At 41.1% G+C, this 15,981-nt stretch overlaps 1 protein-coding gene across 3 annotated transcripts in view; it reads left to right on the forward strand.

Moving 5' to 3' along the window:
- Positions 1-15,981, forward strand: part of NBAS (NBAS subunit of NRZ tethering complex) — a 1,903,611-nt gene that overhangs the window by 947,823 nt on the left and 939,807 nt on the right. For all 3 annotated transcript variants that reach the window (XM_053709663.1, XM_053709664.1, XM_053709665.1), the window contains exon 31: positions 7,456-7,568. In XM_053709663.1, coding sequence (XP_053565638.1) covers positions 7,456-7,568 — 113 coding nt within the window. The remainder of the gene's footprint in view (positions 1-7,455; positions 7,569-15,981) is intronic.

A 15,981-nucleotide genomic window follows, 5' to 3' on the forward strand; every position in this document is an offset into this window, starting at 1 on the left:
GTGGAACCTGTCCTGTGAAACTTCTTTATGGTCTTGCCCACCATGTTACAGCTCAGTTTCAGGGTCTTAGCAATCTTCTTATAGCCTATGCCATTTTTATGTAGAGCAACAATACTTTTTTTCAGATCCTCAGAGAGTTCTTTGCCATGAGGTTCCATGTTGAACTTCCAGTGACCAGTATGAGAGAGTGTGAGAGCGATAACACCAAATTTAACATACCTGCTCCCCATTCACACGTGAGACCTAGTAACACTAACGAGTCACATGACACCGTGGAGGGAAAACGGCTAATTGGGCCCAAATTGGACATTTCTGCTTAGGGGTGTACTCACTTTTGTTGCCAACAGTTTAGATATTAGTAACATTAGTGGCTGTGTGTTGAGTTATTTCTCTTGTTAAGTGTATCCAGTCCACGGATCATCCATTACTTATGGGATATATTCTCCTTCCCAACAGGAAGTTGCAAGAGTCCACCCACAGCAAAGCTGCTATATAGCTCCTCCCCTAACTGCCATTACCAGTCATTCTCTTGCAAGTCTCAACATAGATAGGAGGTCGTGAGAGTCTGTGGTTTTTTATACTTAGTTTATTTCTTCAATCAAAAGTTTGTTATTTTTAAATGGCACCGGAGTGTGCTGTTTATCTCAGGCAGTATTTGGAAGAAGAATCTGCCTGCATTTTTTCTATGATCTTAGCAGACGTAACTAAGATCCAGTTGCTGTTCTCACACATTCTGAGGAGTAAGGTACTTCAGAGGGGGAATGGCGTGCAGGTTTTCCTGCAAATAAGGTATGTGCAGTAAAATATCTTTCTAAGGAATGGAATTGACTAAGAAAATACTGCTGATACCGAAGTAATGTAAGTACAGCCTTTAAATGCAGTGAAAGCGACTGGTACCAGGCTGATTGATAGAGATATATGCTAAGGTATGTGCAGTAATATATTTTTCTAAGGAATGGAATTGACTAAGAAAATACTGCTGATACCGAAGTAATGTAAGTAAAGCCTTAAATGCAGTGATAGCGACTGGATCAGGCTTATTAATAGACATACATACTCTTATAAGAATGTGTTTTAAAACGTTTGCTGGCATGTTTAATCGTTTTTTAACATATGTTTGGTGATAAAACTTATTGGGGCCTAATTTTTCCACATGGCTGGCTTAAATTTTGCATAGAAACAGTTATAGGGAAGGTAATCCACAGCTCAGCTGTGGCAGTTTTGTTGTGTCTGTTTAAAAAAAATGTCGTTTTTCTTTATTTTTTTTATCTGTTTTTTGCATTAAGGGGTTAATCATCCATTTGCAAGTGGGTGCAATGCTCTGTTAACTTATTACATGTACTGTAAAAATTTCGTTTGATTTACTGCCTTTTTTCACTGTTTTTCAAATTTTGACAAAATTTGTTTCTCTTAAAGGCACAGTAACGTTTGTTATATTTGCTTGTTAACTTGATTTAAAGTGTTTTCCAAGCTTACTAGTCTCTTTATTAGTTCTAACATGTCTAACATAGAGGAGGCTCTGTGTTTATTATGTTTAAAGCCATGGTGGAACCCCATTTTAGAATGTGTACCACATGTACTGATTTCATGTTAAACAATAAGGATCATTTTTTGTATTTAAAAACATTATCACCAGAGGATTCTGTCGAGGGGGAAGTTATGCCGACTAACTCTCCCCACGTGTCAGACCCTTTGACTCCCGCTTTAGGGACTCACGCTCAAATGGCGCCAAGTACATCAAGGGCACCCATAGCGTTTATTTTACCAGAGGATTCTGTCGAGGGGGAAGTTATGCCGACTAACTCTCCCCACGTTTTAGACCCTTTGACTCCCGCTCCAGGGACTCACGCTCAAATGGCGCCAAGTATATCAATGGCGCCCATAGCGTTTATTTTACAAGACATGGCAAAGGTTGTGTATAATACACTGGCAGCAGTATTAGTCAGACTACCTGGAATTAAAGAAAGCAAAACAGCTCTGGGGGTAGATACAGAGCATACAGACGCTTTAAGAACCATGTCTGATACTACCTCACAATATGCTTAGTCTGTGGGTGATATTTGTGACTCAGGGAAGATGATTTAACCTGATTCTGATATTTCTACATTTAAAATTTATGCTTGAGAACCTCCACTTGTTGCTCAGGGAGGCTTTAGCTGCTCTGAATGAATGTGTACAATCGCAGTGCCAGAGAAATTGTGTAGACTGGATAAATAATATGCAGTGCCGGTGTGTACTTATGTTTTTCCAATACCTAAAGAGGTTTACTAAAATTTTTCATAAGGAATGGGATTGACCAGGTGTGCCGTTCTCTTCCCCTCCTATTTTTTAGAAGAATGTTTTCTAATAGTTACCACCACACGGGACTTATGGCAGACAGTTCCTAAGGTGGAGAGAAGAGTTTCTACTCTAGCTAAGCGTACCACTACCTCTGGCGAGGACTGTTGTGCTTTTTTAGATCCAATGGATAAAAAATGTTTATTCAACAAGGTTTTATCCTGCAGCCCCTTGCACGCATTGCTCCTGTCACTGCTGCTGTGGCGTTCTGGTTTGAGTCTCTTGATGAGGCTTTACAGGCTCCATTGGATGAATATATTTGACAAGCTTAGAGCACTTAAGCTAGCCAATTCCTTTGTTTTCTGATGCCTTTGTTCCTTTGACTAGACTAACGGCTAAGAATTCTGTTTTTTACTATACTGGCGCGCAGAGCGCTATGGCTTATATCATGGTCAGCTGTCGTGACTTTAATAAATAAGCTACTTAACTTCCCTTCAAGGGGCAGACCCTATTCAGGCCTAGTTTGAAAGAGATTACTTATATCACTGGAGGAAAAGATCATGCCCTTCCTCAGGACAGGTCCAAATCAAGGGACAAAAAAGGCCTAATTTTCGTGCCTTTCGAAAATTCAAGGCAGGTGTGGCATCAACTTCCTCTAAGGCAAAATAAGAGGGAACTTTTGCTCAGTCCAAGGCGGTCTGGAGACAACCGGACCTGGAACAAAGATAAGCAGGTCAAGGAGCCTGCTGCTGCCTCTAAAACAGCATGAGGAACGGACCCCTATCTGGTAACGGATCCTATAGGGGGCAGACTTCATTCTTCGCCCAGGCGTGGGCAAGAGATGCCCAGGATCCCTGGGCATTGGAAATTATACCCCAGAGATATCTTCTGGATTTCAAAGCTTTCCCCCCCAAAAAAGGGGAGTTTTTGCCTTTCACATTTATCTGCAAACCAGATAAAGAAAGAGACATTCTTGCATTGTGTACGTGACCCATTCAGTTCCAATAGAGGAACAGGGACACAGTTTTCCTCAAATCGGTTTGTGGTTCCCAAGGAAAGGAAACCTTCAGACCTATTTTGGATCTAAAAGATCTTAAACAAATTCTTTAGAATTCTATCATTTAAGATGGAAACTATTCGTACCATCTTAACTATGATCCAGGAGATTCAATAGAGGACTACAATGGATTTGAAGGATGCTTATCCTCACATTACGATGCATAAAGATCACCATCGGTTTTTCAGGTTTGCCTTTCTAGACAGGCATTACCAGTTTGTAGCTCTTTCCTTTGGGTTAACTACAGCCCCTAGAATCTTTATGGAGGTTCTGGGGTCACTTTGGCGGTCCTTAGGCCGCGGGGCATAGAAGTGGCCCCTTATTTAGACGACATCCTGATACAGGTGTCAAACATCCAAGTTGCCAAGTCTCATACGGACGTAGTACTGGCATTTCTGAGATCGCATGGGTGGAAAGTGAACAAGGAAAGAGTTCTCTATCCCCAATATCAAGGGTTTCCCTCCTAGGGATTCTGATAGATTTTGTAGAAATTAAAATTGACCTGACGGAGTCCAGGTTGTCAAAGTTTCTAAATTTCTGCCGTGTTCTTCATTCCATCCGCGCCCTTTGGTGGCTCAGTACATGAATGTAATCGGCTTAATGGTAGCGGCAAGGGACATAGTACCGTTTGCACGCCTACATTTCAGACCACTGCAACTATGCATGCTCAGCCAGAGGAACGGGGATTACACAGATTTGTTCTCCTGTTAAATCCGGACCAAGAAACCAGAGATTCTCTTCTCTGGTGACTATCTCGGGTCCATCTGTCCAAGGGTATGACCTTCCGCAGGTCAGATGGGACAATTGTTACAACAGATGCCAGCCTTTTAGGTTGGGATACAGTCTGGAACTCCCTGAAGGCTCAGGGATAGTGGACTCAGGAGGAGACCCTCCTTCTAATGAATATTCTGGAACTGGGAGCGATATTCCATGCTCTTCAGACTTGGCCTCAGTTAGCAACTCTGAGGTACATCATATTTCAGTCGGACAATATCACGACTGTGGCTTACATCAACCATCAAGGGGGAACAGAAGTTCCCTAGCAATGTTAGAAGTCTTAAAATAATTCACTGGACAGAGACTCACTCTTGTCTAAAAGCTATCCCTATCCCAGGTGTTGAGAACTGGGAGGCAAATTTTCTAAGTTGTCAGACTTTTCATCCGGGGGAGTGGGAATTCCCTCCGGAGGGGTTTGCACAAGATCAAGCAGGAGAGTGCTTTGGTGCTTTTGACAGCGCCTGCGTGGCCACGCAGGACCTGGTATGCAGATCTGGTGGACATGTCATCCTTTCCACCACGGTCTCTGCTTCTGAGACAGGACCCTCTACCTCAGGGTCTTTTCAACCATCTAAATATAACTAATCTGAGATGGACTGCCTGGAGACAGAACGCTTGATGTTATCAAAGCATGGCTTCTCCGAGTCAGTAATTGATACCTTAATACAGGCATAAAAGCCTGTCTCTAGGAAAATTTAACATAAGATATGGTGTAAATATCTTATTGTTATGAATCCAAGGGTTACTCATGGAGTAAAGTCTGGATTCCCAGGATATTATCTTTTCTCCAAGATAATTTTGAGAAAAGGGTTGTCAGCTAGTTCTTTAAAAGGACATATTTCTACTCTGTCTATTCTTTTGCACAAGCGTCTGGCAGGTATTCTAGACGTTCAGGCATTTGGTCAGGCTTTGGTTAGAACCAAGCCTGTGGTTAAAAATGTTGCTCCGCCATGGAGCATAAAGCTGGTTCTTAAGGTTCTTCAAGGAGTTCCATTTGAACCTTTTCATTCCATAGATATCAAACTTCTATCTTGGAAAGTTCCTTTTTGGTAGCTATTTCCTCGGCTCATAGAGTCTCCGAGTTATCTGCGTTGCAATGTGATTCTCCTTATCTGGTTCTCCGTACGGATAAGGTAGTCCTGTGTACCAACCTGGGTTTTTACCTAAGGTGGTATTTAACAAGAATATCACTCAAGAGATTGTTGTTCCATTCTTGTATCCTAATCCTTCTTCAAAGAAGGAACGTCTATTACACAATTTGGACGTGGTTCGTGTTTTAAAGTTTTACTTACAAGCTACTACAGATTTTCATCAAACATTCACCTTGTTTGTTGTCTATTCTGGACAGAGGAGAGGTCAAAGGACTTCAGCAACCTCTCTGTCTTTTTGTTTAAAAAGCATAATTCATTTAGCTTATGAGACTGCTGGACAGCAGCCTCCTGAAGGGATTACAGCTCATTCTACTAGAGCTGTGGTTTTCACTTGGGCCTTTTTTAAATGTGGCTTCTGTTGAACAGATTACAAGACGGAGTCTTGGTCTGCGTTTCATACTTTTTCAAATTTAACAAATTTGATACCTTGCTTCTTCGGAGGCTATTTTTGGGAGAAAGGGTTTTTTACAGGCAGTGGTAACTTCCGTTTAAGTACCTGCCTTGTCCCTCCCATCATCCGTGTACTTTAGCTTTGGTATTGGTATCCCATAAGTAATGGATGATCCGTGGACTGGATACACTTAACAAGAGAAAACATAATTTATGCTTACCTGATAAATTTATTTCTCTTGTAGTGTATCCAGTCCACGGCCCGCCCTGTCACTTTAAGGCAGGTAATTTTTCCATTAAACTACAGTCACCACTGCACCCTATGGTTTTCCTTTCTCTGCATGTTTTCGGTCGAATGACTGGTAATGGCAGTTAGGGGAGGAGCTATATAGCAGCTTTGCTGTGGGTGGACTCTTGCAACTTCCTGTTGGGAAGGAGAATATATCCCATAAGTAATGGATGATCCGTGGACTGGATACACTACAAGAGAAATAAATTTATCAGGTAAGCATAAATTATGTTTTTGAGGGGACAGCAATTTTACACTGTTATACAGGCTGTGCACTCACTACTTTACATTGTAGCAAAGTGTCATTTCTTCAGTGTTGTCACATGAAAAGATTTAATGTAAGAGGTGTACTCACTTTTGCGAGATACTGTATATATAATGACTATTATTGATATGCATGTGTATGTATGTGTGTATATATTTTTAGAGATGTATATGTATTTATCTCAATGTTAAAGCCCTATGCCTGCCATTTTTTTTTCTAACCCCTGAGCCCTTCTATCTTTAAGCCCTTATAACTTTTGTGTGCATTTTTTTTTTAAATTAGATGGTGTTATTGTGAGTGTAATGTATTTTTGATTGCATTTACTTTCAACTTGTAATATGAGCGGTAACCCCTTATCGCTCGGGAACTGTTTGTGCCCCTCTCGTAATCTAAGCCTTTGTATTTAGTTGCTGATAGGTATTAAAATGAAAGGGACATGAAACCCAACATTTGTATTTCATGATTCAGATAGACCATACAATTGTAATACATTTTCCCTTTTACTTCTGTTATCTAATTTGCCTCGTTATCTTGGTATCCTTTGTTAAAGGTGCAGCAATGCACTACTGGGAGTTAGCTTAAAGCCAGTGACAATAGGCATGTATGTGCAGCCACCAATCCTCTGCATCAGAGCCTACCTAGTTATACTTTTCAACATTGAATAAAAAAAGAAAAAAAAAAAAGAATTGTGTTTCATGTTCCGTTAAAAAAAGAAAAAAAAAATGTTAGTGGAATGCAGAACCCTGACCTTCCTTCATGCTGAGTGTTTCGTTGATCTGTGCAGAAGTTTGTTACTATTTGGTCACTGCAAAAATAAATATGCTAAATAACATTCCAAAAGTGTCCTGTTCCTGCAAATCAATGCATATTTTTCTAACAAACGGGAGCTTGAAATGCTTTTTAAAGATTCATTTCTATGCAGATGACAAAAATAAAAAAATAACTGTTTCTTTAAGTGAAACATAATTTTCAATTTTATTAGTATAATTCCACATATTATTATTATTATTATTATTATTATTATTATTTAAAAAGGAAGCAGGTGATTCTATTGGATGAGGTTTTATAAAAAGTATACACCTTATATTGTGTATGTGCAATTTCCAAGGCTACACCAATGAGGGAAAGAGTAAATATCAGCAGAGGGAGGGGGTCACTTGATTTTAAGTCAAGAGCAACATAAAATGTAAAAATGCTTTTATGATTAAGTGTTGATACTTACATGTTTTTATTCTCTGGTTTTAAACAGGAGCTGCTTGCAGTTAATTTCTGACTGTCCTGAGACCATTCACAAGGAACTTGATTTAATACGTTCTCTTGGTTACCTTGAAGAGTTTGGAGTTAAGATTTTGCCTTTACAAGGTACAGTGATCTTCCAGAAATGTCTCACAAGGGATATTAAAATGACAGCTAATTTATTATAGCAGCATTTACATTGATTTAATAGTAACTTACTCTATCTTCAGATTTAGGAAGTTAACGTGACTCATGGGATCTTTAATTCTAAATATAGTTTCTTTGTCGTCACTCCCCCCCCCCCCCACAAGAGCCTATTTTACCAGATCAAAAACTTATATATATTGCTAATACATATTTGTAAATTGTAATGTGTTGATTTTATTGCAAAGTATATTTATTTTAAATTAGAAGCTGGAAAATGTATATCAAACTTAGTAGCTCACAATAATATTGATATGTCAGGGATATTTTACAAGCCAAATGCCCCCATGTATTTAAGTGTTCAGGGCTGGTAGATGTTAACATTGCATAAGATTTTTCTTGTGAAACCTCACCCCTTGCTGTTCTTCAACCAGTTGCATGAGAGCAGGGCTTGTCACTCATCCCGGACAAATGAGTCATGGATTTTTAACATCTGCAATCACTGAGGTTGGCAACAAGTTAACAAGCAGGAAGTTTACAACCTCAGCTTCTTAACTTGTGGTTACAGATGCACATGAACAAGCCTGCACTGCAATGGCTCCGAAGCTGCATCACATCTCCATAAATTGGTCTGTGGGTTCTTGCATGCACATACATGCAGGGCCGGTCTGGGGAATCAAACCAGCCCTGGACCCCCTGTTAACTTGCCTGCCAAGTGTTCTAAGGTGCCACTGATCCACCTCCCATCCTAGGCCTCCACACCTGCAGCCTTGCTGGCAGAAGCAGAGCGGCCTTGAAATAGATATGCCATGCCTGCACATAAGGCCGGCTCTGTGACCAACTTATGTGGCCCTGACGGGCCAATCCTGCACTGCATATATGTAGATTATTTCAAGAAGTTAGGAGCCTAAAATAAATCCACATATCCTAGGATTAGTCCAGACCTACAACTACTTGTTTACTCCCACCATAGTTTCTAAAAATAATTATTGTCATAAAAATGTTTTAAATAAAATTCTAATTTCTAAAGCAGTGATCTTCTAAATATGTTTGTGAATTAGCTGCCCTTGATTTATAGCATTAAATCATAGTTCCCACATAGTTCCCATATTACCTAGAGTTAACTTCACCTCTGAAATGTTACACAGGACTTGAAATGTGCACCTTTGTGACAACTAAACAGCTGTACTGTTTATGAGTTTTACAAGGTCCTGAAGGTTGGTTTGTCTTGGTAGCAGTAACTTTTCTCTATTAATTTTATTCAAAGTACAAGCCTTAAGCGCATAGCTGAAAAGAGAAGTGTGTGTATGTGTATTATGGGTTAGACATTAAGAAATTATTAGTTTGGCCATGGGGAGCTATGCAGGCTGGCTTGTATTATCTGACTTGTCAGCATTTCATCTTACTGAGAATCATCCTTAAGTTACACACTGCCATTTTCTAAGCATTTCCAGACACTATTTTGTTCTAAAATCCTAAAGAATATGTTAATGTACCTATAAAAATTGAGTGCTGAATGTGTAATGGGAAATCAATGCAAATTAACTATTATTATTATTATTATCATGTATATTTTTACTTTTTGTTTTTCCCCTTTAAAATATTCAGCCCTCTCCCATGGTTTGCTAATTTAATGATAAGACTATGAATATGCTGTTGTGTGGTTAAAACATTTATGTGCCTGTTGACAGCAGACTACTATTATAGCTTTTTTAGCTTATAGGAGAAACTTTTTTAAACATAATATATCTATATGCTTCTCTATCTGTCTATGTATTGTATCTATCTATCTATCTATCTATCTATCTATCTATCTATCTATCTATCTATTAAGGTATCATACAGTTCATATATCCTCCTTTGTTATACGATTGAAAAATCAATTTACAGTTTTAAAGCTTTGCCCAGAAATGTTAAAAATAACATTTATATGTATCTGCTTTATTGTATTTATATATTTTAAACCAAAACATAATTTTTCTCTGAAAGCCCATTTTTCTACAGTTTTAATATGCACTTTATTTTCTACAAATTGTATTTCTCCAACATTGGTGTGTCCGGTCCACGGCGTCATCCATTACTTGTGGGAAATGTTCTCTCCCACAGGGAAAGGCAAGGAGAGCACACAGCAAGAGCTGTCCATATAGCTCCCCCTCTGGCTCCGCCCTCCAGTCATTCTCCTTGCCGCTCTGAACAAGTAGCATCTACCACGGGGATGGCGAGGAGTTTGTGGTGTTAGTTGTAGTTTTTTATTCTTCTATCAAGAGTTTGTTATTTTAAAATAGTGCTGGCTTGTACTATTTACTCTATAACAGAAAAGTGATGAAGATTTCTGTTTAAGAGGGCTATGATTTTAGCACAAGTAACTAAAATCCATTACTGTTACCACGCAGGACTGTTGAAACAAGAGAACTTCAGTTGGGGGTAACAGTTTGCAGACTCATCTGCTTCAGGTATGACTAGTCTCCTTCTAACAACACAGGCTAATGCTAGATGACAGTCATTTTTCCCCTCAGGGGAAACTGTAAGCCATTTTTCTTTCACCTCAGCAAAAAAGATAACAGGCTTCCCCTTTTTGTTTTTTATGCTGGTAGACACTGTTAGGGGCTAAATCGATTGGTTTTTATTACAATATTATACCATTTGAAATATTTTATAAGCTCACATAGACTTGGGAACGTTTTTTATTGATCTGGCTTGTTTTAGACACCTAAATCTAGTCAGGAAGGCCCCTTCACTCTAGTGTGCTGAGGGAGGAAGCCTCATTTTGGCACTTCAGCTGTGCAGTTGAATTTCAAGGCAGTGCATGCAGATTCATGTGAGAGGGTCCTGTGGTTCAGAAAGTGACTCCAAAAGGCTTTTTTCTGTGAATGGTGACCCCTAAGGAAGGTAAAAAGCTGCAGCAAGGCTGTAGCTGGGATTGTGGTGTGTAAAAACGGTTAAATCCAACAATTAGCTCCGGTTTGCTTGTTTTAAGAGCTAGAGTCTCCATATTTGCTGTGCAATACTTTCTAAGCATTAAGACACTGGGGTCCAAATTTCAGAAAAATCGGATATTGCCTTCATAGTTTTTTGAACATTCAGAAATAAATGTGTCATTTTATTATTTAAAGAGACAGTAACGTTTTTGTTTAAAATCGTTTTTATTGCATTGTTTGCCTGCCTAAATCTGTTTAACATGTCTGTTCCATCAGATAACCTATGTTCTGTGTGTATAGAGACAAATGTGGTTCCACCTTCGAGTGTTTGTGATAATTGCGCCATAGCGTCCAAACAAAATCAGGACAGCTCTGTTATTTTTCATAATGTTGCCCAAGATGATTTATCTAATGAAGATAGTGGGGATAGCTCTACATCCTCTCCTTCTGTGTCTACACCAGCTTTGCCCGCGCAGGCGACACCTAGCGCGCCAGTGCTTATTTCTATGCAACAATTATCAGCAGTAGTGGATAATTCTATAGCAAATCTTTTAACCAAACTGCCAGTTTTTCAGAGAAAGCGTGATTGTTCAGTTTTAAATACAGATAAAAAGGATGAACAATCAGACGCTGACGATGCCTTATCTATTTTACCCTCACATCAATCGGAATTGGCTGTGAGGGAAGGGCTGTCTGAGGGTGAAATTTCAGACTCAGGAAAAATTTCTCAACAGGCAGAACCTGATCTAGTGGCATTTAAGTTTAAGCTAGAACATCTCCGCGCTTTGCTTAAGGAGGTATTAGCTACTCTGGATGACTGTGATTCCATGGTAGTACCAGAGAAGTTGTGCAAATTGGACACATTTTTAGAGGTCCCAGTGCACGACGACGCTTTTCCAATACCTAAGAGGGTAGCGAACATAGTGGAAAAGGAGTGGGAGAAGCCAGGTGTACCCTTTGCCCCACCTCCTATATTTAAGAAAATGTTTCCCATAGTAGACCCTAGAAGGGACGCATGGCAAACGGTCCCGAAGGTTGAGGGAGCTGTTTCAACACTAGCGAAGCGCACAACTATTCCTATAGAGGACAGCTGCGCTTTCAAAGATCCTATGGATAAAAAATTGGAAGGATTGCTTAAAAAGATTTTTGTTCAGCAAGGGTTCATCCTTCAACCAGCTACGTGTGTTATTACTGTCACTTCAGCGGCGTCCTTTTGGTTCGAAGAACTAGAAAGGTCGCTCCAGAAAGAGACTTCCTATGAAGAAGTCATGGACAGAATTCACGCATTAAAGTTAGCTAATTCCTTTATATTGGATGCCGCCTTTCAAATAACGAAATTGGCGGCGAAAAACTCAGGTTTTGCTATAGTAGTGCGGAGGGCGCTTTGGCTAAAATCCTGGTCGGCAGACGTGTCGTCCAAGACTAAGTTACTGAATATTCCTTTCAAGGGAAAGACCCTTTTTGGGCCGGAATTGAAGGAAATTATTTCAGACATCAATGGGGGTAAGGGCCATGCCCTCCCACAGGATAGGCCTTTTAAGGCTAAGAACAAGTCTAATTTTCGTTCCTTTCGCAATTTCAGGAACGGACCGGCTAATAACTCCACTGCCGCTAGACAAGAAGGTATCGCGGCCCAGCCCAAACCCGCTTGGAAGCCCATGCAAGGCTGGAACAAGGGTAAACAAACCAAGAAACCTGCTGCTGCTACCAAGACAGCATGAAAGGGTAGCCCCCGATCCGGGACCGGATCTGGTAGGGGGCACACTATCTCTCTTCGCTCAGGCTTGGGCAAGAGATGTTCTGGATCCCTGGGCACTAGAGATAGTTTCCAAGGGATACCTGTTAGAATTCAAGGGACTTCCTCCAAAGGGAAGGTTCCACCTGTCTCGCTTATCTTCAGACCAGATAAAGAAACAGGCATTCTTACATTGTGTAAGAGACCTATCAAAGATGGGAGTGATAAACCCAGTCCCCTCCGGGGAACAAGGTCTAGGGTTTTACTCAAACCTGTTTGTGGTTCCCAAAAAAGAGGGAACTTTCAGGCCAATTCTGGATTTAAAGATATTAAACAAGTTCCTCAGAGTTCCATCCTTCAAGATGGAAACCATTGGACAATCTTACCAACAATCCAGCAGGGTCAATTTTTGACTACCGTGGATCTGAAGGATGCATATCTGCATATCCCAATCCACAAATCTCATCATCAGTTCCTGAGGTTCGCCTTTCTGGACAAACATTACCAGTTTGTGGCTCTTCCATTCGGTTTAGCCACCGCTCCCAGAATCTTCACAAAGGTGCTAGGGTCCCTTCTAGCGGTCCTAAGACCGACGGGCATCGCTGTAGCACCTTATCTAGACGACATCCTAATCCAAGCGTCGTCTCTTTCCAAAGCGAGGGCTCATACAGACATTGTGTTGGCTTTTCTCAGATCTCACGGGTGGAAAGTGAACATAGAAAAAAGTTCACTGTCACCGTCCACAAGGGTTCCTTTTCTGGGAACAATAATAGATTCTGTGGAAATGAAGATCTTTCTCACAGACGTCAGAAAGACAAAGCTTCTAAAAGCTTGTCGAGTTCTTCACTCTATTCCTCAACCCTCCATTGCTCAATGCATGGAAGTAATAGGACTAATGGAGCAGCAATGGATGTGGTTCCTTTTGCTCGAATTCATCTAAGACCATTACAGCTGTGCATGCTCAATCAGTGGAATGGGGACTATACAGACTTGTCTCCCCAAATTCAAGTAGACCAGGTAACCAGGGACTCACTTCTCTGGTGGTTGACCCAGGATCACCTGTCTCAGGGAATGAGTTTCCGCAGACCGGAGTGGGTCATCGTCACGACCGACGCAAGCCTCTTGGGGTGGGGCGCGGTCTGGGACTCTCTGAAAGCTCAGGGCCTATGGTCGCGGGAAGAGTCGCTTCTCCCGATAAACATTTTGGAACTAAGAGCTATATTCAATGCGCTCCTGGCTTGGCCTCAGCTAGCGGAAGCCAGGTTCATAAGATTTCAGTCGGACAACATAACGACTGTTGCGTACATCAATCATCAGGGGGGAACAAAGAGTTCCCTAGCGATGAAGGAAGTAACCAAGATAATCCAATGGGCAGAGAATCACTCCTGCCATCTATCTGCTATTCACATCCCAGGAGTAGACAACTGGGAGGCGGACTATTTGAGTCGTCAGACTTTCCATCCGGGGGAGTGGGAACTCCATCCGGAGGTCTTTGCTCAGTTAACCCAATTATGGGGCATTCCAGACATGGATCTAATGGCGTCCCATCAGAACTTCAAGATTCCTTGCTACGGGTCCAGATCCAGGGATCCCAAGGCGACTCTAGTGGATGCATTAGTGGCGCCTTGGTCGTTCAACCTAGCATATGTGTTTCCACCGTTTCCTCTCCTCCCCAGGCTCATAGCCAGGATCAAACAGGAGAAGGCCTCAGTGATTCTGATAGCTCCTGCATGGCCACGCAGGACTTGGTATGCAGACCTGGTGAATATGTCATCGGCTCCACCATGGAAGCTACCTTTGAGACAGGACCTTCTAGTACAAGGTCCATTCGAACATCCCAATCTAGTTTCTATGCAGCTGACTGCTTGGAAATTGAACGCTTGATTTTATCCAAGCGTGGGTTTTCAAATTCTGTGATTGATACTCTGGTCCAAGCCAGAAAACCTGTGACTCGAAGGATTTACCATAAAATATGGAAAAAATATATCTGTTGGTGTGAATCCAAAGGATTCTCCTGGAGTAAGATTAAAATTCCAAAGATTCTCTCCTTTCTCCAAGAAGGTTTGGATAAAGGATTGTCAGCTAGTTCTCCAAAAGGACAGATTTCTGCATTATCCGTCTTGTTGCACAAACGACTGGCAGCTTTGCCAGATGTACAAGCTTTTGTTCAGGCTTTGGTTAGAATCAAGCCTGTTTACACACCCATGACTCCTCCTTGGAGTCTAAATTTAGTTCTTTCAGTTCTTCAAGGGGTTCCGTTTGAACCTTTACATTCCATAGATATTAAGTTACTATCTTGGAAAGTTCTGTTTTTGGTTGCTATTTCTTCTGCTAGAAGAGTTTCTGAATTATCTGCTTTGCAGTGTGATCCACCCTATCTGGTGTTCCATTCAGATAAGGTTGTTTTGCGTACTAAGCCTGGTTTTCTTCCAAAAGTTGTTTCCAACGAGAACATCAACCAGGAAATAGTTGTTCCTTCTTTGTGTCCGAATCCAGTTTCAAAGAAGGAACGTTTATTACACAATTTAGATGTTGTTCGTGCTTTAAAGTTCTATTTAGAAGCAACAAAAGATTTTAGACAAACCTCATCCTTGTTTGTCGTTTACTCTGGTAAGAGGAGAGGTCAAAAAGCTACTGCTACCTCTCTCTCTTTCTGGCTGAAAAGCATTATCCGCTTGGCTTATGAGACTGCCGGACGGCAGCCTCCTGACCGTATCACAGCTCACTCTACTAGGGCTGTGGCTTCCACATGGGCCTATAAGAACGAGGCTTCTGTTGACCAGATATGTAAGGCAGCGACTTGGTCTTCTCTGCACACTTTTGCCAAATTCTACAAATTTGATATTTTTGCTTCTTCAGAGGCTGTTTTTGGGAGAAAGGTTTTGCAAGCCGTGGTGCCTTCTGTTTAGGTAACCTGATTTGCTCCCTCCCTTCATCCGTGTCCTAAAGCTTTGGTATTGGTTCCCACAAGTAATGGATGACGCCGTGGACCGGACACACCAATGTTGGAGAAAACAGAATTTATGCTTACCTGATAAATTACTTTCTCCAACGGTGTGTCCGGTCCACGGCCCGCCCTGGTTTTTTTAATCAGGTTGAAATTTTTTTTCTTTATACACTACAGTCACCACGGCACCCTATAGTTTCTCCTTTTTCTCCTAACCGTCGGTCGAATGACTGGGGGGCGGAGCCAGAGGGGGAGCTATATGGACAGCTCTTGCTGTGTGCTCTCCTTGCCTTTCCCTGTGGTGGAGGACATTTCCCACAAGTCATGGATGACGCCGTGGACTGGACACACTGTTGGAGAAAGTAATTTATCAGGTAAGCATAAATTCTGTTTTTAATGTTTTCTTCTTATTTATTTACTAACTAAGCATTAAGGCATTACATAGCAATAGGAAATTAGGTTCATCATAACGGAGTGGTTTTTACGTAAGCACAATTACTCAAATTAGGGCCCCCATCTTTTTGTTATTATCTCATGTATATCACAATTACATAAGGTGGTCTATAGAACAGATGGGCTCTTAAAAGGACAGTCTACACCAGAATTTTTATTGTTTAAAAAGATAGATAATCCCTTTTTCTTTCCTAAGATATGGTGAGTCCACGGCATCCTCAGTTACGGTTGGGAATATCACTCCTGTCTAGCAGGAGAAGGCAAAGAGCACCACAGCAAAGTTGTTAAGAATCACTCCCCTTCCCACAATCCACGGTAATTCTCTTTGCCTTTGGTGCAAGG

The sequence above is a fragment of the Bombina bombina genome, chromosome 4, assembly GCF_027579735.1.
Source record: "Bombina bombina isolate aBomBom1 chromosome 4, aBomBom1.pri, whole genome shotgun sequence".
Taxonomy (NCBI): Eukaryota; Metazoa; Chordata; class Amphibia; order Anura; family Bombinatoridae; genus Bombina; species Bombina bombina.